Source organism: Pan troglodytes, chromosome 8, assembly GCF_028858775.2.
Source record: "Pan troglodytes isolate AG18354 chromosome 8, NHGRI_mPanTro3-v2.0_pri, whole genome shotgun sequence".
Taxonomy (NCBI): domain Eukaryota; kingdom Metazoa; phylum Chordata; class Mammalia; order Primates; family Hominidae; genus Pan; species Pan troglodytes.
The window spans coordinates 122,127,023-122,147,456 of NC_072406.2; the positions used below are offsets into that span (position 1 = coordinate 122,127,023).

General features: G+C 38.4%; 2 protein-coding genes across 8 annotated transcripts in view; one reads left to right on the forward strand and one right to left on the reverse strand.

Annotated features, from left to right (window-relative positions):
- The window catches only part of LOC134807048 (proline-rich protein HaeIII subfamily 1-like), a 65,080-nt gene extending 64,850 nt beyond the window's left edge, over positions 1 to 230 (reverse strand). The window contains exon 1 of the mRNA XM_063780511.1: positions 145 to 230. Within this exon, the coding sequence (XP_063636581.1) occupies positions 145 to 230 (86 nt within the window). The remainder of the gene's footprint in view (positions 1 to 144) is intronic.
- Positions 1 to 20,434, forward strand: part of ADD3 (adducin 3) — a 127,885-nt gene that overhangs the window by 3,339 nt on the left and 104,112 nt on the right. The gene's annotated exons all lie outside the window — the stretch shown is intronic.

Genomic DNA, 20,434 nt, shown 5'->3' on the forward strand with positions numbered 1-20,434 from the left:
TAGAAGACTCCTAGTGAGAGTGTTTTTAAAGATTGAAAAAATAAGAGTACAGTGCAATTTGTCGTTTTCAAGTTAAATACTTGACTGTTAAAAATATTTGTGTAATTAAGTTATGGGACCAACCCATTTATAGGGTTAAGTTACTTAACCCTATAAATAACTGGAACATTATAAATGGAGCATTTGTAGAAAGTTTTTATATCGAAGTCTCCATTATATCGTACTTGCATTATAACTTATTTTCCTTTGCTTAAATGGAGCAGATTAACTTTATGGAAGGAGGACCAGGATAAAATAAAGGCAGCTACATTTAACTCTTCATCTTTCTGAAGAGTTCAGTCTGTGATAACACTTAAGGTGCCCAGAAGTGCTGGCATGTTGGTAATAGTTTTTAAAGAAGAAACGGGTGTATCTATTTTGAATGTTAAACATAATTTGAAGGAGTTCTTGAGATAGTTGGTTATGAGACATTCAATGTATTGCTACATTTTACATATATGATATCAGGAAATGTTTGGTGAACATTTGACATAGTTGATCATATGACACTTGGGAAATATTTTGCATGATAGAAGGATTGTATTTTCGCAATGTAAGTTTCAAGCATTGACTGAAAGGGAGAAAATTACACACTTTGCTGTCTCACCCCTTTCTTCAATATTATGCTGGCATGAATGTGAATTCTGCCCAATTATGTTTAAAGTGTAGATCTGGCCTTTGTAAAACCAGAATGTCTTTTGAGACCAAGAGAACATAACATCAGCAACAGCCCAACTCCTACACACAATCCTAAAACCTAGATACAGGGTGGTGCCCAACTTCTGAGGTTTTGAGGCTTCCTGAAGTAGGCCTATCATGTCTGAGTGCTTTTGTCACATGTAAGCCTACAGGTGGTTAGCTGGTTAATCTCTCCCATTTCAAAGCAGTTGGTTAGCAGTACTGGGTGGCATGTATGCATGTCATCAGAGTATAAGAAGTGTTTGAGGGAAGAAATCACATAAAAGCATAGAAACCTGGCTCTGAACAAACTGTGTAGCGTGTTGGGGAACAGTCACATCAGAACTTCAGCTTAACCGAGTTGTTATATGTAAAGTGCTTAGAATGGGGTTTGTATTCAGTGCTTTTTGTGTTTATCATTATCAGTATGTAAAGTGACATATCTTTTTGAAGGCTGTTAGGTCATGCTACCCAGCATGTGAAGACTCAGCAAATATTTGTAATAGCCAATATTTATTTGCCTAACCTCTGTGCCAGGCACTAAGAGTTTTATATGATTTAATTTACTTAGTCCTTCCAACAACCCAGTGGCTAAACAGAGGCATGGAGAGGTTAAGTATCTTCCCAAGGTGACACAGGTTGGTTCTGAAGCCAGAGTCTGGCCCAAAAGTGAGCCCATGTAACCACTGCCCCTTGTTGCTATTGAGCTCATGGTAATTACTGCAAACCAGTGAGAGGTCTTCATAGTATTCCCATGACTATCAGGTGCACATGTCTTGTTTAACCACATCCTCTGGTATTAATACCACCAAGTTATGCTTAAATCTAAGGAGTGGTGGTTAATCCGCATTAAATACAGTCACCTTTTGACGTTGAAAGAGTATTCTCTTTTGATACACAACATATGTTTAGGGTGCTAGAGTTTGTGCTAGAGTGTGCTATCTTTCTAATTACTAAAGATACTAAAGTCTTTTTTTTTTTTTTTTTTTTTGAAGCTTACCAGATATGTAGGGCCCCAGGTGGCCCAGAGGGCACTAATTGCCATTGGAGATTCCAGTTCTGCAGTAAATCAGTAAACCTTATCACCTTTCTGATTACCAACATCATATCAACCTGAGATAAATTTTAACTTAAGTTTGTTCTAAATACCACCTGAATTGCTTCCTAAAATGAACCCTAAATGCAAAGATGTAACTTGTGGCTTATACTTTGTCATTCACATTCCTCAAGGAACTGTGTGTTGCTGCTTCACCATTGTAGTTGATATGTCAAACAAATTATAAACTAAATTAGGAGTTGTTTTAAGTAATGTTTAGAATTATTGTAGATAGATGAAATGTCCTTTGACAACTTAGTGCAATGTAATGTTAGGAAAAAATGTTTAAAAACAAGCATGCGTTGAATTGAGAAAGTGCAAGCTTTATTGAAGACACAGGTTACTAATCTGTTTCTCACACTAAACACTGTTTTTGTTATAATTAGTGCTTTTCAGATTCCTTTGAAAATATTAAATATGTAGAGTTTGAATTTTTAAAAAAACTTTAAATTTCTAATTGAGTGCTATTCTTCCTTTTAAACATAGACCTATTTGAAGTTATTTAAACCCAATTTAAAATTAATTGGACAGTCCTAGACTGTCATGTCATTGAGATTCAAAATAAGTGCCTTAATACTTTATGTCTTCTTTGTTAATACTCTATGGTTTGAACTCTGGGTCCATGCCAGAGTGTTTATAGGTGAGATTGTTATGAGGTCTTTCAGGTTCTGCCAGAGATTCAATTCTCTTGGCCAAATGCCAAGACAGTCTCAAATTTTTACTGTAATTTTTTTACTGTAATGGGTTGTATATATCAAGAATCCTCTAAAACATACAGGTTAGAAGTCTTTCATTGGCTGTTGCTTGAAAGAAAAAGTCTGTTATCCCTTAGATGAATATAATTATTTTTTATTCTTGCAGTAGCTAATTATGGATGTGTGTGTGTATGTATATGTATGTCAAACCATGCTACTTGAGGGATTCTCTTCCTTTTAGGTAAAGTTAAAAATTATTCACCTGGTGTATTAATGTAATATTTATTGAGTACCAACAGTATGCATAGAGTAATACCTTTATGTGGGAAAAAAGTGTTGGAGAAAAAAGGTTTGTGGATCTTTTATTTATTTCATGTGTATTTTAATGTTGCTGAATATCTGGACCAGTCTCAAAGTTCAAAATTGAATTGCACAGTTGAAAACATGTTAAATGTTAAGAAAGTACTGTTTAACTTAAAGTCTTAGATGGTAGCACAGATAATGAGAATCAGAGCCCCTTGTTTCCTTAAACTGTTTTTGGTTGAGTATGTTTGAAAAGCTGCATTAACAATTCCTTTCAGGCTTCTAGGACATTACTTAACTGCATTGAAGGAATACATTTAGAGTATCCTAGAAACCTTAAAGAATGAATGTGGCTTTCAGAGTTGTCTAGCATAATCCAAATAGTAGTAGCATGATCACCAAAAGGTATAAAATGGATGAAACCTATCTTTGATTTTAAAAGGCTTACTGTTCTTGTAAGTTTGTTTCTTGAAGATAATATTGCTTAGTTTTAACTCCGCTAAAAGCTGAACCGTTATTGTACAAGATGTGTAGGCCTTGGCATATGTTTATATCTTTTTTTTTTTTCTTTTTTTGTATTTTTGAGACAGCTCTCACTATGTTGCCCAGGCTGGTCTCGAACTCCTGGGCTCAAGCCATCCTCCCACCTCAGCCTCCCAGGTAGCTGGGACTACAGGCATGAGCCACAGGCCTGGTTTATATCTTTAAGGTAAGGTTAGATCTAAATTGAGCCTTTACTTGAAGTCAGACTGATCTGCATCAGCACCATATGTTATGTTTACTTTTTTTTTTCTTTCAATGAAAATGGGCCTGAGGAGATTGGTTTGTATGCGGTACATTAACTGGCATTTAAGATGACTACCTCTTCAAACAAGGCTACGGTTTTTTTGGATTTTTAGGTTTTTGTTTTGTTTTGTTTTGAGATGGAGTCTCTCTCTGTCATCCAGGCAGGAGGGCAGTGGTGTGACCTCGGCACACCGCAACCTCTGCCTTCTGGGTTCAAGCGATTCTTCTGCCTCAGCCTCCTGAATAGCTGGGATTACAGGCGCCTGCCACCACTACCGGCTCATTTTTGTATTTTTAGTAGAGATGGGGTTTTGCCATGTTGGCCAGGCTGGTCTTGAACTCCTGACCTCAAGTGTTCCTCCCCGCTCGGCTACCCAAAGTGCTGGGGTTACAGGCGTGAGCCACTGCACTCGGCCAAGGCTAAGGTTTTAATCTAGGGTTATGAAACTCATTTTTTTCTGCAGTGGGCATATGCAATTTCCATAGGATAAACATTTCCCTCAACCAGCTAGGGGGTAAAAACACTTCTGAGAAATTTAAGGACAGTAACATAATGTCTTTAAAACCAGTGTCTCAAGAAGTATACTATATTAGTGAAACAATAAAATAACAGTGATCACAGATACGTTAAGGCAAGCGGTGGATTAAGCAGGATAACCTAACTCCAAGTAATATACACGAAATTATTTTTTTAAGCTTCCATACCTCTTTAAATTTATTCTTGTGATTTCTTACTTTCCCCTCCCTCACCAAAGGAAGTGCTCACCTTTTCAGATGGAATGAAAGAGGAGAGTGCTGATGTGAGTGACTCAGCCTGTTTAACTCTGCCTCTGTGGTGGTTTGTTGGTTACCTACTAGAGGAGGTGGAACTCAAACAATGTAAAAGCAATCAGGTTGGAGAAGTGCTGAGTTTTTAGTGTCATGGGAACTCGGTGTATGTCTTTGTCACCATTAGCAGTGTTTCTGTGCAGTTCTTCCACAATGGCTCAGCTCATCCTGAGCAAGGACAGCATTTCTGTTTTCCTTTTCCATTCAATATTCTCATCCTATCATCTTTTGATTTGCTAGAATGACTAAATGCTGGAGCAGAAAGATGGGTTTACTCATCCTCCTGAAGAAGATAGTTAGGCTTACTTGGTATATCTAAGGAAGTAAATTTGGAAGTCAAGGCCTCCCCAGGGACTTCTAAGAACACTCCACTTTTACGCCCTAGGAAGTTAGAGTGAGCAACTGTTAGCTGCATCGTGACTTCTGTTCTCATTTGTCTTAATACATGACAAAAAAATTCTAGAAGGTCAGCCTTTTAATATCTAAGGAAGTGGTTGGAAAATGGCAATGGTCAGAGCTCAAATGGAGTTGTGATTGGGCATAAGTGCCTTGGATGAGTGGAATGCTTCATTGCCTGAGCTGCACAAATGGGAGGTAGAAAGGGATTTGCAATGAAGTTGATGCATTGTTCGTATTCCTTATTTCCACAGCCAACTTTTTAAAGGTGAAAACAGTGTACCTCTTACCTTGCCTTTCTTTTACAGTTTTTTTATTTTTATTTTTTTTGAGACAGAGTTTTTTACTCTTGTTGCCCAGGCTGGAGTGCAATGGCGCAATTCTCAGCTCACCGCAACATCTACCTCCTGGGCTCAAGCGATTCTCCTACCTCAGCCTTCCTGAGTATCTGGGATTACAGGCATACGCCACCACGCCCGGCTAATTTTGTATTTTTAGTAGAGATGGGGTTTCTCCATGTCGGTCAGGCTGGTCTCGAACTCCCGACCTCAGGTGATCCACCCGCCTCGGCCTCCCAAAGTGCTGGGATTACAGGTGTGAGCCACCGCGTCCAGCCTTCTTTTACAGTTTTTATTGTCAGAGTTGAGTTCACTTTCCTAAGGGAAGGTAGAATTTTTTTTTTGAGACGGAGTCTCGCACTGTTGCCAGGCTGGAGTGTAGTGGCGTGATCTCGGCTCAATGCAACCTCCGACTCCCTGGTTCAAGTGATTCTGCTGCCTCAGCTTCCCGAGTAGCTGAGTTTACAGGCATGGGCCACCACGCCTGGCTAATTTTTTGTATTTTTAGTAGAGATGGGGTTTCACCATGTTGGCCAGGATGGGAAGGTAGAATTTTTAAGGTGAATTCTATCTGATTGCTTAACATTTTAGCTTTAAATTGGAGATTGCACTAAAAGGAATGTTTTTCTTTCTCCACAACTGTCTGCTTGTTAAATTTCGAATAAAGATTTTCAAAATAGAAGTGTGACAAACCTTACTCAACATTTAATAATTGGGAGCTATTATTTATTAAAGTACACGTTATCAATGAATTAGAAATTCATTGCTTTAAAAATACTTGTTTTTTGAAAAACTAGAGCTGCACTAATTTTCGTATTAGAATGTTTGATTTTTTTTTTTTTTTTTTTTTTTTTTTTTTGAGATGGAGTCTCGCTCTGTCGCCCAGGCTGGAGTGCAGTGGCCTGATCTTGGCTCACTGCAAGCTCCGCCTCCTGGGTTCATGCCATTCTCCTGCCTCAGCCTCTCAAGCAGCTGGAACTACAAGCACCCGCCACCATGCTCGGCTAATTTTTTATATTTTAGTGGAGACAGGGTTTTACCATGTTAGCCAGGATGGTCTCGATCTCCTGACCTCGTGATCTGCCCGCCTCGGCCTCCCAAAGTTCTGGGATTACAGGCGTGAGCCACTGCGCCTGGCAGAATGTTTGATTTTTTTTTTTAAGTGGACATCAAATTTATTTTCAGTTAAAAATGCTGAAAGTAATACATTTTTACTTCATCTGTCATAGTGAATGTTGATAATGATAAAATCGTATTTCTCTAAGCACTTTGCCATAGCTAAATACCTTAGTAAAACATGCGATAGACAAGGGTCCGGTCACTAGCCACAGAAAGGCTGTCACTGTTATAGCAGAATGTAATAGGGAAGGAACATTTTATGCCTGAATAAGAACAGTGTATTTGCTTGAGATAGTAATAACCTCTGAGAAGCTGATTAATTGGTAATCACTTCAGTTAGATGATTTTATATTGTTTGATGTCTTATAATCTAAACGTCCCTGTGCTCTTTTAGAGTGTCTGCCTTGACCAGTCAGCATTTCAGGAGGGATTGTGACTATCAGTTAAGTGCTTTGAAGAGAGAACCCCTGCTTTGTGTCACACCTGAATGTAACAGAACATACTTCTTGGGGCTGTTTAATTTGGGCTCAAAGGGAAGAGTGCCATCTACTGAATGGCCAGCATCAAGTTGAGCAGCTCCTGTTTTCCTTAGAGAACTCAGCCAGTTCCTGGAGAAACCAGGCCCAGCTTCATTTGGAGGATTTGACAGGCTCTTAGTACCAAGTGGAATTGTTGCCTGCTTAATTTTAATTATGCTTCCCAGCAGGAGGCCTAAACACATGATGAAGAACTAATTCAGTACTTGTTGGAATGCATGGGAAAAGAGAAACCTGAAGAAGTTGTTGAGCCTTATGTTAAAAACAGCCGAGTAGTGGTGAAATTAAATTAAGTGGTAAAGAAAATTATTTTAATGTGAGCAGTCTTTCAATAGCAGGTCTGGTTGGTTATTGATGGCTCCTGCAGACAATAATGATGTTAAAATCTGCTTGGGCTTAGAATCAGCAAACAAATCATTTGCCTAACTGGAGGTAAGGGTTTTAAGAATACTTGAATACTTCGATTGTTTTTTTCTCCTGCCCTTTTTGTCTCATTTTGTAAGGCAATGATTCCTACTTGAGTGAATTCACTGTTTCAAAGTAGATTTTGTTGTTGTTTTGGTGTATGGTAGTGGTTTCCTGGTTTTTGTTTGTTTTTTCTTTCCCTATTTTCCAAAAACTTACTGTGGTAGCAGCCATGGGTAGAACTGGAGGTAGTAAAACTAGTTACAGGTCAGTGGAGGTTTAAGGTATCTGGAATAGGCTTGTCAAAGCCAGACAAGAAGGAACTTTGAAAATATGAATTGAAAGGAAGCTTTGAAATTGTTGCTATAAAAATACACTTGATTGTTACATATTTATATATATTATATGTAATTACTTAATTAGTAACCATTTTTGTTAGCCTTTAAAACCTGCCAAGGATCATTTTAAGCACTTCACATAAATTATCCAAAGTTTAGTGAAGTAACTTGCCCAAGATCATACCGTTAACAAAGGGCAGAGCCAAGATTTGAGGTCAGGGCTAATACCCTTAAGCACTATGCTATATACTGCTGATTTATTTATGTTTATTTTTGTTGGTGACTGCACAGAAGAGTTGAACCAAGATTAGAATGATATTTCTGCCTTGGCTGGAAAATACTGATGCTGGGGTTCTTGGTTTCTGTTGTTGTTTTTAAGGAAGTGGTAACATGGGTAAATACGATTGAGAATTCACTAGAATCAGGACGTATACATGAGATGAACTTCCAAATGTTTTCTATTTGATTTTGTCTATGTTAACTTTTGTTCCTTCTGCTATATTTAAAACCACAAGAAAAGTTTATTGAAACATGAAGTGAATTGTTTCACCCTGGGGCATGTGCTTAAAATATACCCTTCATGGGAAGAGTTACTGAAGAGTTTTTGGCTGGGTTTATTTTTTGTAGGGGAGTGGGGATTTGTTTTTTATATATATAATATATATATATATTTAGTTTGCTTCCTTCTAAATATTTTTATGTGGTAGTACTTTTCAATATGGCAATAATAATCCATGTCCACAGTACAATAAAATTAAACCATGTGCCATCCTGAGGTCCTAGGGGAAAGCAACTTTTTGTGCATACCAAGTACGTTCTGTATACTGAGTAAGTACCATACCTTACGTGTATGTACTAAAACTTCATTGAATCCATGTATTTTTTAAATTAAGAGATATTTAATACCTGACTACTATTATGAGTAATGGTCTTGTTTGTTAACACATTTTGAGCATAAAAGGTATCTTGTTTAAAAAGGTTGGGGATCATTGTTTTGGTATAACCAAAAGCTTCTAAAATTGCAGTTAAATGATGGTTTTGCTGTGTATTCTTAACCCAGTCACCCTTAGGGCTTCTGGCCCTTCTCCTTTATCTGTAAGGAATTATACTTTAATATGTGTCTTCCAGAAAATCCCCATAAGCTATGAGATACATCACTCCTTGAGACTCAGACTTTCCCAGTCAAACATAGGAATGGTCAGCAATAACTAAGACAACAATGCAAAATATGTTACTTGCCAGTGTGTGTGATGAATGCCAGATGACAGATACAGAAAACAAATGCCACAGGTCAACTGGTCAAGAAAAGAGATGGAGTGGGCTGGGTGTAGTGGCTCAACGCCTGTAATCCCAGCACTTTGGGAGGCTGAGGTGGGTGGATCGCCAGAGGTCAGGAGTTCGAGACCAGCATGGTCAACATGGTGAAACCCCATCTCTACTAAAAATATAAAAATTAGCCAGGTGTGGTGGCAGGCGCCTGTAATCCCAGCTACTTGGGAGGCTGAGGTAGGGGAATTGCTTGAACCTGGGAGGCGGAGGTTGCAGTGAGCTGAGATCACGCCATTGCACTCTAGCCTGGGTGACAAGTGAGACTTTGTCTCAAAAAAAAAAAAAAAAAAAAAGAGGTGGAGTGGTCAGAAAAGCCCTCATGGGAAAGAAGAACAAGGGTGGACCTTGAAGGAGGAGTTAAGATTTCATTAAGTGGAGAAGATGGAAAGGATTTTGGCCAGAAATTACTGTCCGTGAAAATGATTCTTTTTCTATAGCATGATGGGAGATAGTTTATAATAGTGGTTCACAATATCTTACCACTATAAGGCATTTAACAGCTACAGCAAAGACTTATTTGTAGCAGTGCCAAGGACTGGCCTCCCTAGGAAATACATTAGAATATGGCAGGAGTGAAGGGAGGGGATGGAGTGGCAGTGGTGGTCACGTGTAGACTTTTAACAGTGCTCCCTCTTAACTCCATATGAAAATTACTGCTTTTATAGGAATATCCTTATACATCTGTTTTGAAGGCAGTAATGCTTAGGAAAGTTAGTATTAATAGAAAGACTTTAGGAATCCTCATCATTCCCAGCGCTGGACAAGGAAAGCCTCATTTTGGGGAAGAGATGTACGATTTTAAAAATCTGTATTTGTCCATCATTTACTTTGTTTGCCTAATGCTAGAGCATATTCTGTCAATGTCTGTTATATAACTTTTAAATCTAATATGTGGATGATGGATGGATGGAGTTGATACGAGATATGACCATTTCACTTAAAATTTTTGTAAAATAACATTGTCCGTTTTCAGATTTTAGATTTGTTCCAAAGTGTCTCAGTTCTCTCACTCAGACTTGTCATGTTTATCCCTTACTATTTGAAAAATTCTTACTGTAACTCTATTCAAGACATTTTGAGCAAGTAACTTTCTGTTTGCTTTTTTTTTTTTTTTTTTTTTTTTTTTTTGAGACAGAGTCTTGCTCTGTTGCCCAGGCTGGAGTGCAGTGGCACCATCTCGGCTCACTGCAACCTCCACCTCCTGGGTTCACTCCATTCTCCTGCCTCAGCCTCCCGAGTAGCTGGGACTACAGGCACCCGCCACCACGCCCGGCTAATTTTTTGTATTTTTAGTGGAGACGGGTTTTCACCGTGTTAGCTAGGATGGTCTCCATCTCCTGACCTCGTGATCCGCCCACCTCGGCCTCCCAAAGTGCTGGGATTACAGGCGTGAGCCAGTGTGCCTGGCTAGTTTTCTTTTATATAAAATATGTGAGCCATTGGGATAAAGCATTTTTTTAAGATTCATCTGTGCTTGAAGGTGCTGTGATTATGCTTCTGAAGAAGCTGAATTCACCAGTTTGTAGGTTTACTTGGAGAGTGGCCAAGAAACCTATGATTGTACTGTGTGAAGATTCTGGGAATGGGGCTAATAGAAGATGAAGACCATGAAGGTCCTTGGCTCTATGTATATGTGGCACTTAAGAGAAGGACATCATTACCCCAGGAGCTTGTCAACTCCCAGAGTTTGTTGTCAGCTCTTCGGAAGCTAGAGCCTTTGGCAAAGGACAGATTCTTTCCAAAATACGTGAAATGAGCAAGGATAGCAACTTTTCCTAAAGCAAACTGTAGAAACATTGTGGTATCTTGTCCCATAAATGCTTTCCACTCTCATCTGAACTTTATTAGATGTAGTAATATTAGTTCCTCATACATATTTGTGACCTGTTTAGCCCCTATTTTTTTGAGCAGCTCGGTGCATCCTTTATTCATTTATTCATTCAACAAATATTTATAGAGCAATTATTATGTGTCAGGTTCCATTCTAAGTGCTGGGAATTTGGCAGTAAGCAAAACAGACAAGTCCTCCTGCCCTAATGCAGTTTATATTCTTGGAAGTCAATAGAAATAAAGTATGTGTTACGTTAGTGATAAATGTTATGGAGCAATATACAGCAGGGAAGGGAAACTAAGGGAGTGTTTGGGCGTAATTGCAGACTTAAATAGAGCAGCCAGGAAAAGTCCTCACAGAGAAGGTGACCTTGAAGATGATGAGAGAGCATGCATGTGGATGTCTGCGGGGAAGAACATTGCAGGCAGAGGAAACAAGCCAAAGGCCCCGAGGCCCAAGCATAACTGGCATGGATGAAGCAGAACGTGGTGGGGATAATGGGAAGCCACTGGATAACTTCAAACAGAGGTGTGGCACAGTCTGACAGATGTTTAAAGGGTTTCTTTTGGCTGTGTTTTGAGACTAGACCATAGTGAGCAAGTGTAGATGCAGGGAAACTACTTAGGAGGTCAATGCAATACTCTTGGTGTGAGATGATGTATCTGGTAGAGGTAGTGAAAATTGATTGGATTCTGGATATATTTTAAAGATAGAATCAATAGGATTTTCTTACTGAAATATGGGGGTATATGTTGAGAGAGAGGAGTCAAACTTGACACCAAGGTTTTGGGCCTAGGCAAAAGTCTAAGAAGGAGTAGTTTGGAGAATGGGAGAGAATAAGAGTTCAGTTTGAGACATTCATTTGAAATGTCTATTAGACATCTATTTGCAAGTTGCTATGAGGAGAGATCAGTACATAATTATAGGCCGACTATATAAACTTGTGAGTTGTCATTTTCCTTCTCCATTTTTAAATGGATGCATATTTAATCCCTTTGATGACTAGAATAAGCTTTGCTCTAATATGGGTTTGAAGTATTTCTATACATCTTTATGCTTTGAAGGGATTTAATTTATCTTATAAAACCTTGAATTTATTTTAACTGCTAAGGACACTTGGTCCTGAAGGAAACCATTTTCTCTAGGGATTGAACAATTTTATTTTAATCAAAATGTGAAAATAAAAATAGTGTTGTTACTGCCCTTTAAAAATGGAACAGTCTGGCTGTTCCTCAGAGTTAACGTGGTTAAAAATGGTAACGGTTTACGATCCAGCACTTCTCATAGGTATATACCCAAGAGAATTGAAAATGTGTTCCCACAAAAAAATTGTACACTAGTGACCATAGCAACATTATTCATAATAGCCCAAAAATGGAAACAACCCATATGCCTATCAACTGATAAATGGATAAACAAATGTGGTATCCATGCAGTGGGATATTATGCAGTCATAAAAAGGAATGAATTACTGATGCATTTTATATTATAAATGAACCTTGAAAACATGCTAAGTAAAAAAGCCAGATACACAAGGCCACATATTATATGGTTCCACTTACATGAAATGTCTAGAATAGACGTTTATAGAGACAGAAGGGAGATTAGTTGTTGTCAGGAGCTGCAGGGAGGGGGAAATGGGGAGTGGCAGCTTAATGGGTACTGGGTTTCCTTTTGAAAAGGAAAGATGATGAAAAAGTTCTGGAGCTAGATAGTGGTGATGGTTGTGCAACATTGCGAATATACTGAAAACCAGTGAAATGTACAATTATTAGTAAATTTTATGGTATGTGAATTATGTCTCAAGTTTTTAAAAATACCAGGAAAAAAAATCTGTGCGTGCAAATTCAGATGTATGGAAGAATAACTAAAATAACTTATGTGGACCTTATTTCTAAAACAGAACTGTTTTCCCAGTAGAAAGTTGGATGAAACAAGAATTACCACACTCAACCTGGTTTAGCCTGCTTTGCTTAAAGAGGCTAGGTTAAGATGCTTTTCTTGTCCAGGTAGAAATCAGGAGGTGGTTTGTGATACTTGATAACTCAGGGGTGAGTCTAATTTTTTTTAACACTTGATTTTGTCAGGGATGATCTAGAGAAGCTGAAGAAGCCTCTATGATGATCCTTTCCATGGGTTTCAGAGAGTTGGAACTGTCTTATGAATAAGTTTATTAGGTCTTAAGCAATAAAGATGGTCTACTTTTTTCTCCATATCTATAATTTTAAAATATGGAGTAATCAATTCCCAATAATTTTTTTTAGCCAACCCAAAGTTATATTTACCTTCATAAAAAAAACAACCATCAAAGAGGATGATACTGGGTTGGCTAAAATATTTCTAAATTACCTTTCATATACCACTTATCCTAAAGTTATTTTTTTGAGGTATAATTCACATACCATAAAATTCACCTCCAATTTTATTTAAAATATATATATGTATATTTATGTAATTTTCTTTATTAGAATGAAAACTTCTAGAAAACAATGGTCCATATTATTTGAATGGCTGCATAGTCATAGCTTGATAAGTTTTCAGTATTTTAAAGGAAGCATATGTGAACCAGACAAAAACCTTAGTGGTGAAGATAGACATTTATGTAAGTAACAGACTCCAACACAAACCTGCGAGCTATACTATAGCTGCAATTCAAAGGAAGTACAGGTGGGCACAGAGAAGGGAAATATCTCATTGGGGAGAAACAATTCAGGGAGGAGAGTGGCATTTGACTTGAGCTTTAGAGAATCCAATAGCATTTCAAGCTGTTGGGGAGGAGGGTGAATTATAGGCCATAATACTAGAATATGCAAAGCCACGTAAGTCTGTGGGATGGTTATGATATGGGAGAGGAAGTAGGAATGGTGAGGTTGAGAGGACCAGATCATGCAGACCCTGGGTGCTACTTTAAGAAATTTAGATTTTATTCTGTGGCACCTCTTTCAGTTGATAAGAGGCATAATCAAATGTCTCTGAGATTTGGTGGTGTGAAGAAAGTCACGATGGAGAGAGAGAGTGTTGGCAAAGAGGTTAGGAGGCATTTAGAGATAAGCAAATGAACTAAGACCATGGCTTTGAGATTCGAAAGAGAATGGTATTTGGTGTGTGATGGTATTTGGAGGTGGGCCTTTGGGAAGTGATTATAAGGGATTAGTGCCCTTATAAAAGAGACCTCAGAGAGCTCCTTCACTCCTTCCTCCATGTGATGACAAGCAAGATGACAACTATCTGTGAACAAGGAAGCTGGCCTTTACCAGACACTGAGTCTGCCAGTGTCTTGATCTTAGACTTCCCAGGCTTCAGAACTGAGAGAAATAAATGTTTGTTGCTATATTATAAGCTACCCAGCCTATAGTATTCTATTATAGCAGCCTGAGCAGACTAAGACAGGAAGGAATGGGACATTTTGGAGGCAGAAATCTGTGCAACTTGCTGAACAATGGAGAGGCTGAAGAAATATATAGTCACTGAGGGTCGAAATCTAAATGTGGCATTTGACTCCATTTCCAATACTCTGATTTATGGCAGAGGAAAGAGAACACTTGTACTACTTAGAAATGAAGTAGATTCAGCAAGTCTTGAAGGTATATTTTTCTTCCCAAACATAAACATTTTAGAAACTTGACTAGTTCTTAATCTGCTTTACTGCTCAAGTGTTACCCAATCGTCCAGTCTTTAAATTTGTTTTCATTTATGAATTTGGAAGTGGTTGAATAGTCACCATTTTGGCTAAAGAATAGTCTTTTTGTTTCCAAATGAAGGTGCTTCCCCTATGCTGTGTTTTTGCATTTAATTTTAAACTTTTGTGCATTGCATTATCCCAAGCAAATTAACACAGGAACAGAAAACCAAATACCACATGTTCTCACTTAAAGTGGGAGGTAAACATTGGGTACACGTGGACATAAAGACAGAACAGTTGACACTGGGGACTACTAGAGGCAGAAGAGAGGGAGGGGATAAGGGCTGAAAAACTGTCCAGCACAATGCTTACTTCCTGGGTGATAGGATCAATTGTACCCCAAACCTCAGCATCACACAATATACCCGTGTAATAAACCTGCAGAGGTACACCCTGAATCTAAAATAAAAGTTGAAATTATAAACAGAACTTTTGTGCAATGGAATAACAAAAGAATTGAAGGCATTGGGCTTTGCAATATCAAGTATTGCATGTTGTCATTACAGGAAGTCATTGTGCCATCTTGGTTTCCCCTTAATAACATATGGTGGTTTATCTTGAAACTTCAAAAGTAAACATAGCGTAAGCACCTATAACAAATTATTGCCAAAAAAAATCACATGCAGAATTATTTTTGCTATGTGAATTTAGTGGAGAATCCAATCCAGTAAGACTTTTTGCACATTTGAATGGTGAAACAAGATGATTTGGCTCCTCTAGTAGCTTTGTTACATGCACAGTTGACCATTTTTGTTTGTAGCTCCTTGTAATAAGATATTTAACACAGGGCTTTATATTGGGACATAGTGATTTTATAAATGGGTGGGAGAAAACACTGAATTTGACAGAACTAACTTCTAGATTATTTCAATGTAAAATTTTCATGCTTAAAATTTTTAAGTGTTAGATGTTTAAAATAACTTACTCAAAAGTAATTCTTAGTAAAATGAAAATCAGTGAAAAGCACTCAGTTTTTTAAAAGCAAGAATGATTTTATTGGTTTCAAAGTTAAACTTACTATTTGAATCAAATTTTTATAAAATCCATTTATTTTTTAAATACTTGAAATTTTGAGTAAGAAATATAAGGACATGGAACAAAATAAGGCACAAAAGCGTATACAGTGAAAAGTAAGTTGTCACCCCCAAACCACTCAAGTTTCCTCCTCTTTTCTTTTCTTTTTTTTTTTTTTTTTTGGAGACAGAGTCTCACTCCGTCACCCAGGCAGGAGTGCATTGGGTTCAAGTGGGTTCTTGTGCCTCAGCCTCCTGAATAGCTGGAGTTACAGGCGTGCGCCACCATGCCTGGCTAATTTTTTTGTATTTTTAATAGCGTCGGGGTTTTGCCATGTTGGCCAGGCTGCTCTTAAACTCCTGGCCTCAAGTGATCCACCCACCTCGGCCTCCCAAAGTGCTGGGATTACAGGTGTGAGCCAGCGCACCTGGCTGTCTTTTCATGTACATTAGTTCAGAAATGTTTTTCATTGTTTATTTTAAAATTCCTGAATCAAGACTTGGCCTGCCTACACCTGGCGAATGAATTGCTGCGTAAGAAATAGCTTTAGGCTCAGAAAAACCTGGGGAAAGAACCACCTGAATTCCTCTCCTAGATGCGGTTTCTGGATCCACTGTCTGATTTTATTAAAACGTTTCCTTTCCTAGCGTCTGTTCCACTAAGGCAGAGGTCTAGAAAGTGGGAGGTGGTAGCTATAATAATCTTTCACTCATACTATAGTATAAATAATACTTTTTAAATTTAATAATACTAATTTAATTTAATATTTTTTTAATTTTAGTTCGATATTTGTGGGAGAGATGGGAATCTTCAGAGTGGTGGTAGCCAACTTCTGCCTCCATGGTTCAATTAAAAGCAAGTCCCCTAGTAATAGAAGTAAGGGGTCTCTAGGCTTGCAAGTTTCTTCAGATGCTAAAATTACGCCTTTGTGTAAAATCAGACTTTCTGTTATATGAGTAGACGTAGGAATTCTCTGTATACTTTAAAGGAGAAGCAAATAGAAATAAAGAGAGAGAGGGTGATAAAATCTAGATTCATAGAATTGTGGAAACCTTACCTCATTTTAAGAGTGAAGAGCCCAGTCTGATTAAAGGAAGTTCCGTGTTTAAGGCAACATGTTGCTTGTGGCAGATCTAGACTCAAAACTGAGATTCCTGCCTCTGTCCAGTGCTTTTTTCACTTCATTACATTACGAGCCATCTTAACTCCATTCATGCAATTCTGGGGTAAGGGGTTTTGTCAGAATTCCACCTGACCTTCCCTAGAGCAGGGTTTGGACGGGATGAGAGACCCCAATCTCTCAGATTTGAGGCTTCTTTTCAAGATATCTGTTTTTCCCTTTTCCTTAAAAAAGAAAAAAAAAATTTCATTGAATTTGGGAAAGTTTTGTGAAGTTTTTCCAAAATCTGTAATGTGTCAGGATCTTTCTTGTTTTCTTAGTAGAAGCCACACTGATGTTATGTATATTGTTCCAATTTTAGTGTGCTCACCGCTGAAGCAAGTCATGTACATGGTAAATGTTTCTGACATGTTTAGGAACATTATATAGAAAATTCAGAATGGATGTATTTGGCTGCCTTGACATTCCTTTTTCTTTTGGAAAGGAATGTATTTAAATGAGAAACAGTTCCACCCCTCCAATGAAAAGGAATAGTTTTAGGTCATTTGAGTGAAATAGATTATAGAACTTATGACCCCAGTTTTCTTGTTTTTTTTTTTTGAAACGGAGTTTCACTCTCGTTGCCCAGGCTAGAGTGCAGTGGCGTGATCTTGGCTCACTGCAACCTCAGCCTTCTGGTTCAAGCAATTCTCCTGCCTCAGCCTCCTGAGTAGCTGGGATTACAGGCACGTGCCGCCACGCCTGGCTAATTTTGTATTTTTAGTAGAGATGGGGTGTCTCCATGTTGGTCAGGCTGGTCTTGAACTCCCGACCTCAGGTGATCCGCCCACCTCGGCCTCCCAAAGTGCTGGGATTACAGACGTGAGCCACCACACCCGGCTGATTGTACTTTTAAGTCAATTTTAATAGGACCCAGGTACAAGGTCAAGGTACTTGAGAATTTTTGGATTTAATGTTTTACATTGGTTTAAACTGGTTGGAGTCTGGCTGTGTTTCCTGGTGACAATATTCACATTAAAAATCTTATAGGTCAGTTTTTATAAAAACTATGTAATATTTCTTTTAAGTTAATGATTGATTTTTTTTTTTTTAACTTCTGGTGCCTTTGCCTGAGATTTTGGTTTGTAGAGAATAATATGTCAGTTAAGCAGAAATTTCAGTGACCTGAAAGTTTGGGTTCTTCATTTTAATGAGGGCCAAATGATTAAGAATACCATTGGATTTCAGGTAATGTATTCGAAGTAGTATCTTCTGGCTGGGTCCTAAAATCATCAGATGCTAACTATACATTTTCTAGTCTTCTGTACTTAGAATCAATATTTAGAATGAAGATCCTAATATCTTGCATAATTCTTAAACAGTAAAGATAAATATGTTCATGAAAGTATATGAAACCAAAAATTCGAAAGATGGCTTTTAAGATGGGGGAATGAGGGAGAAGACTACATTAGTTTGGCTTATTACTGTAAGAATTTGTTTGCCATTTCTGATGAGAGTAATAATGTGGGTTCCTCCCAAAATGTTTGTCTTTTAAGAGAAAATCTAGTGAGCTATCAAGAGTTGTAATCATAAGGATTAGGCCATCTGTTCAGTGATGCCTTTTGTACAGGTTGAGTAGCTAGAACTACCTGCATGGTATAATTTGAAGTTTCATAGGAAGGCCCTGAAATAGTACTGTTCTCTCCACCCCAAAATGTGAGCCATATATGTAATTTAAAATGTTGTAGAAGCCACATTAAAAAATTTTTAAAGAAACGGGCGGGAAATTAGTTTCAATATATTTGATTTAACCTAATATATTTAAAATATAATTTCAACATGTAATCAGCATAAAAAATTTTTACTCAGTCCTGTCTATATTTTACACTTAGCACATCTTAATTCAGGCTAGCCACAGTTCAAGTTTTCAGTAGTCACATGTGACTAGTGGCTATCAAATTGGATAGCATATCCCTGGAACATCTTTCTCTTTTATCCCACCTCAGGTGAGAATTCCTCCACTAGCAGTTTTTCTAGGGGGACTAAAGTCTTGCCATTTCTTTGTATGCTCCCTCTATAATTGAAAGGAAAATGAGACACTTCAGAGAGGGAAAAAACACATTAAACCATTCCTGGGGCATGTTTTAACCATTTGTGCTTTATGTGATAACCAAAAGCTAGTACTACTGAAAAAGTGCAACTGTTACTGAATGAAAACTTCAGAGGGCAGCTTCAGTTGGTTATGCTTAAGTGAGAGGAGAGCTTGGGTAGAAAAGGTTGCGGGGGGGAAGAAAAGTTGGGACAGGTTTTGACTTCAGATCTTAGAGTCCTGTTGGCCTTGAACAAGTTAGCTACCTTCTCTGAGCCTTTTTATTTGCTTCTTACATAGAATTGGGGTTAAATACCTCTCAAGTTGCTATGAGGGTTATATGAGATGACATACGTAAAGTGTGTAATATGGATAATATTTGGTACATAGTAGGTGCTCAGTAAATATGTATTGAATAAATGCTTGCTGCTTATTTACATCCCTGACCCCCATCTCCCCTTATGAGACAGGAAAAGAGAGGAGAAAAGCCTAAAATGAACGTAGAAGTATATTAAATAAACAGCCTGGCTGGGCGTGGTGGCTCACGCCTGTAATCCCAGCATTTTGGGAGGCTGAGGTGGGTGGATCACCTGAAGTCAGGAGTTCGAGACCAGCCTGGCCAACATGGAGAAACCTCATCTCTACTAAAAATACAAAATTAGCCGGGCGTGGTGGCACGTGCTTGTAATCCCAGCTACTAGGGAGGCCGAGGCAGGAGAATCGCTTGAACCCGGGAGGCGGAGGTTGCGGTGAGCCAAGATCGCACCATTGCACTCCAGCCTGGGCAATAAGAGCGAAACTCCATCTTAAAAAAAAAAAAAAGAAAGTGGTGATTATTGTGTGATTGGCATTCCTCCACCAATTTCTGAAACCTTCTGACAGCTGTTACTAGTTATATACTTGTGTATATGTTTGACAAACTGACTGTGAGCTTTTGATATACAGGTGTTTTATAGTAATCTAAGCAACTAGATTCTCTTGGTAACCTAGAGATTTGTGAGATGATTTTAGGTGGCATGGATCTAGGCTAACCTGTGAAATGGGTATTAGGGTAGATTCTTTGGAATGGGCCCAGGCTTGGTGCCAGAATTATAGAGTTCCACTGACATTATGGTAACCACTAGCTGTGTGTGGCTGTTTATCGCTTGAAATGTGGCTAGTCCTAATTGAGATGTGCTGCAATTATAAAAATATACAGATTTCAAAGACCTAGTACAAGAAAAAGAACATAAAATAACTTTTTTAAAATATATTGATTACATTGGCTACAGCTATTCCAGCTGACTTGGCCGGTCCAATTTGTATTACAGTGCTGTTTTGAGAGCTATTGGCTACAAGCAACCTCTACTCCTTCTCTAACTCTCCCATTGATGAAGTTTAAAAAACGAAACCAAACCACTTGCTCCACCCACTATCTTTAATGGTTGGTGACTCCTGACCAGCTTCTTGAAAACAGGTGATAAAAATAAATTTGTAAGTCCAGGCACGGTGGCTCACGCCTGTAATCCCAGCACTTTGGGAGACCGAGGCGGGCGGATCACCTGAGGTCGGGAGTTCGAGACCAGCTGACTAACATGAGGAAACACTGTCTCTACTAAAACTACAAAATTAGCTGGGCGTTGTGGCGCATGCCTGTAGTCCTAGCTACTTGGGAGACTGAGGCAGGAGAATCCCTTGAACCCGGAGGGGGAGGTTGCAGTGAGCTGAGATTGTGCCATTGCACTCCAGCCTGGGCAACAAGAGCAAAACTCTGTCCCTCAAAAAATAAAAATAAAAAATAAATTTATGGCTACTATCCATTGGGCACCTGCCATGTGCAAGGTACAGTGCTAG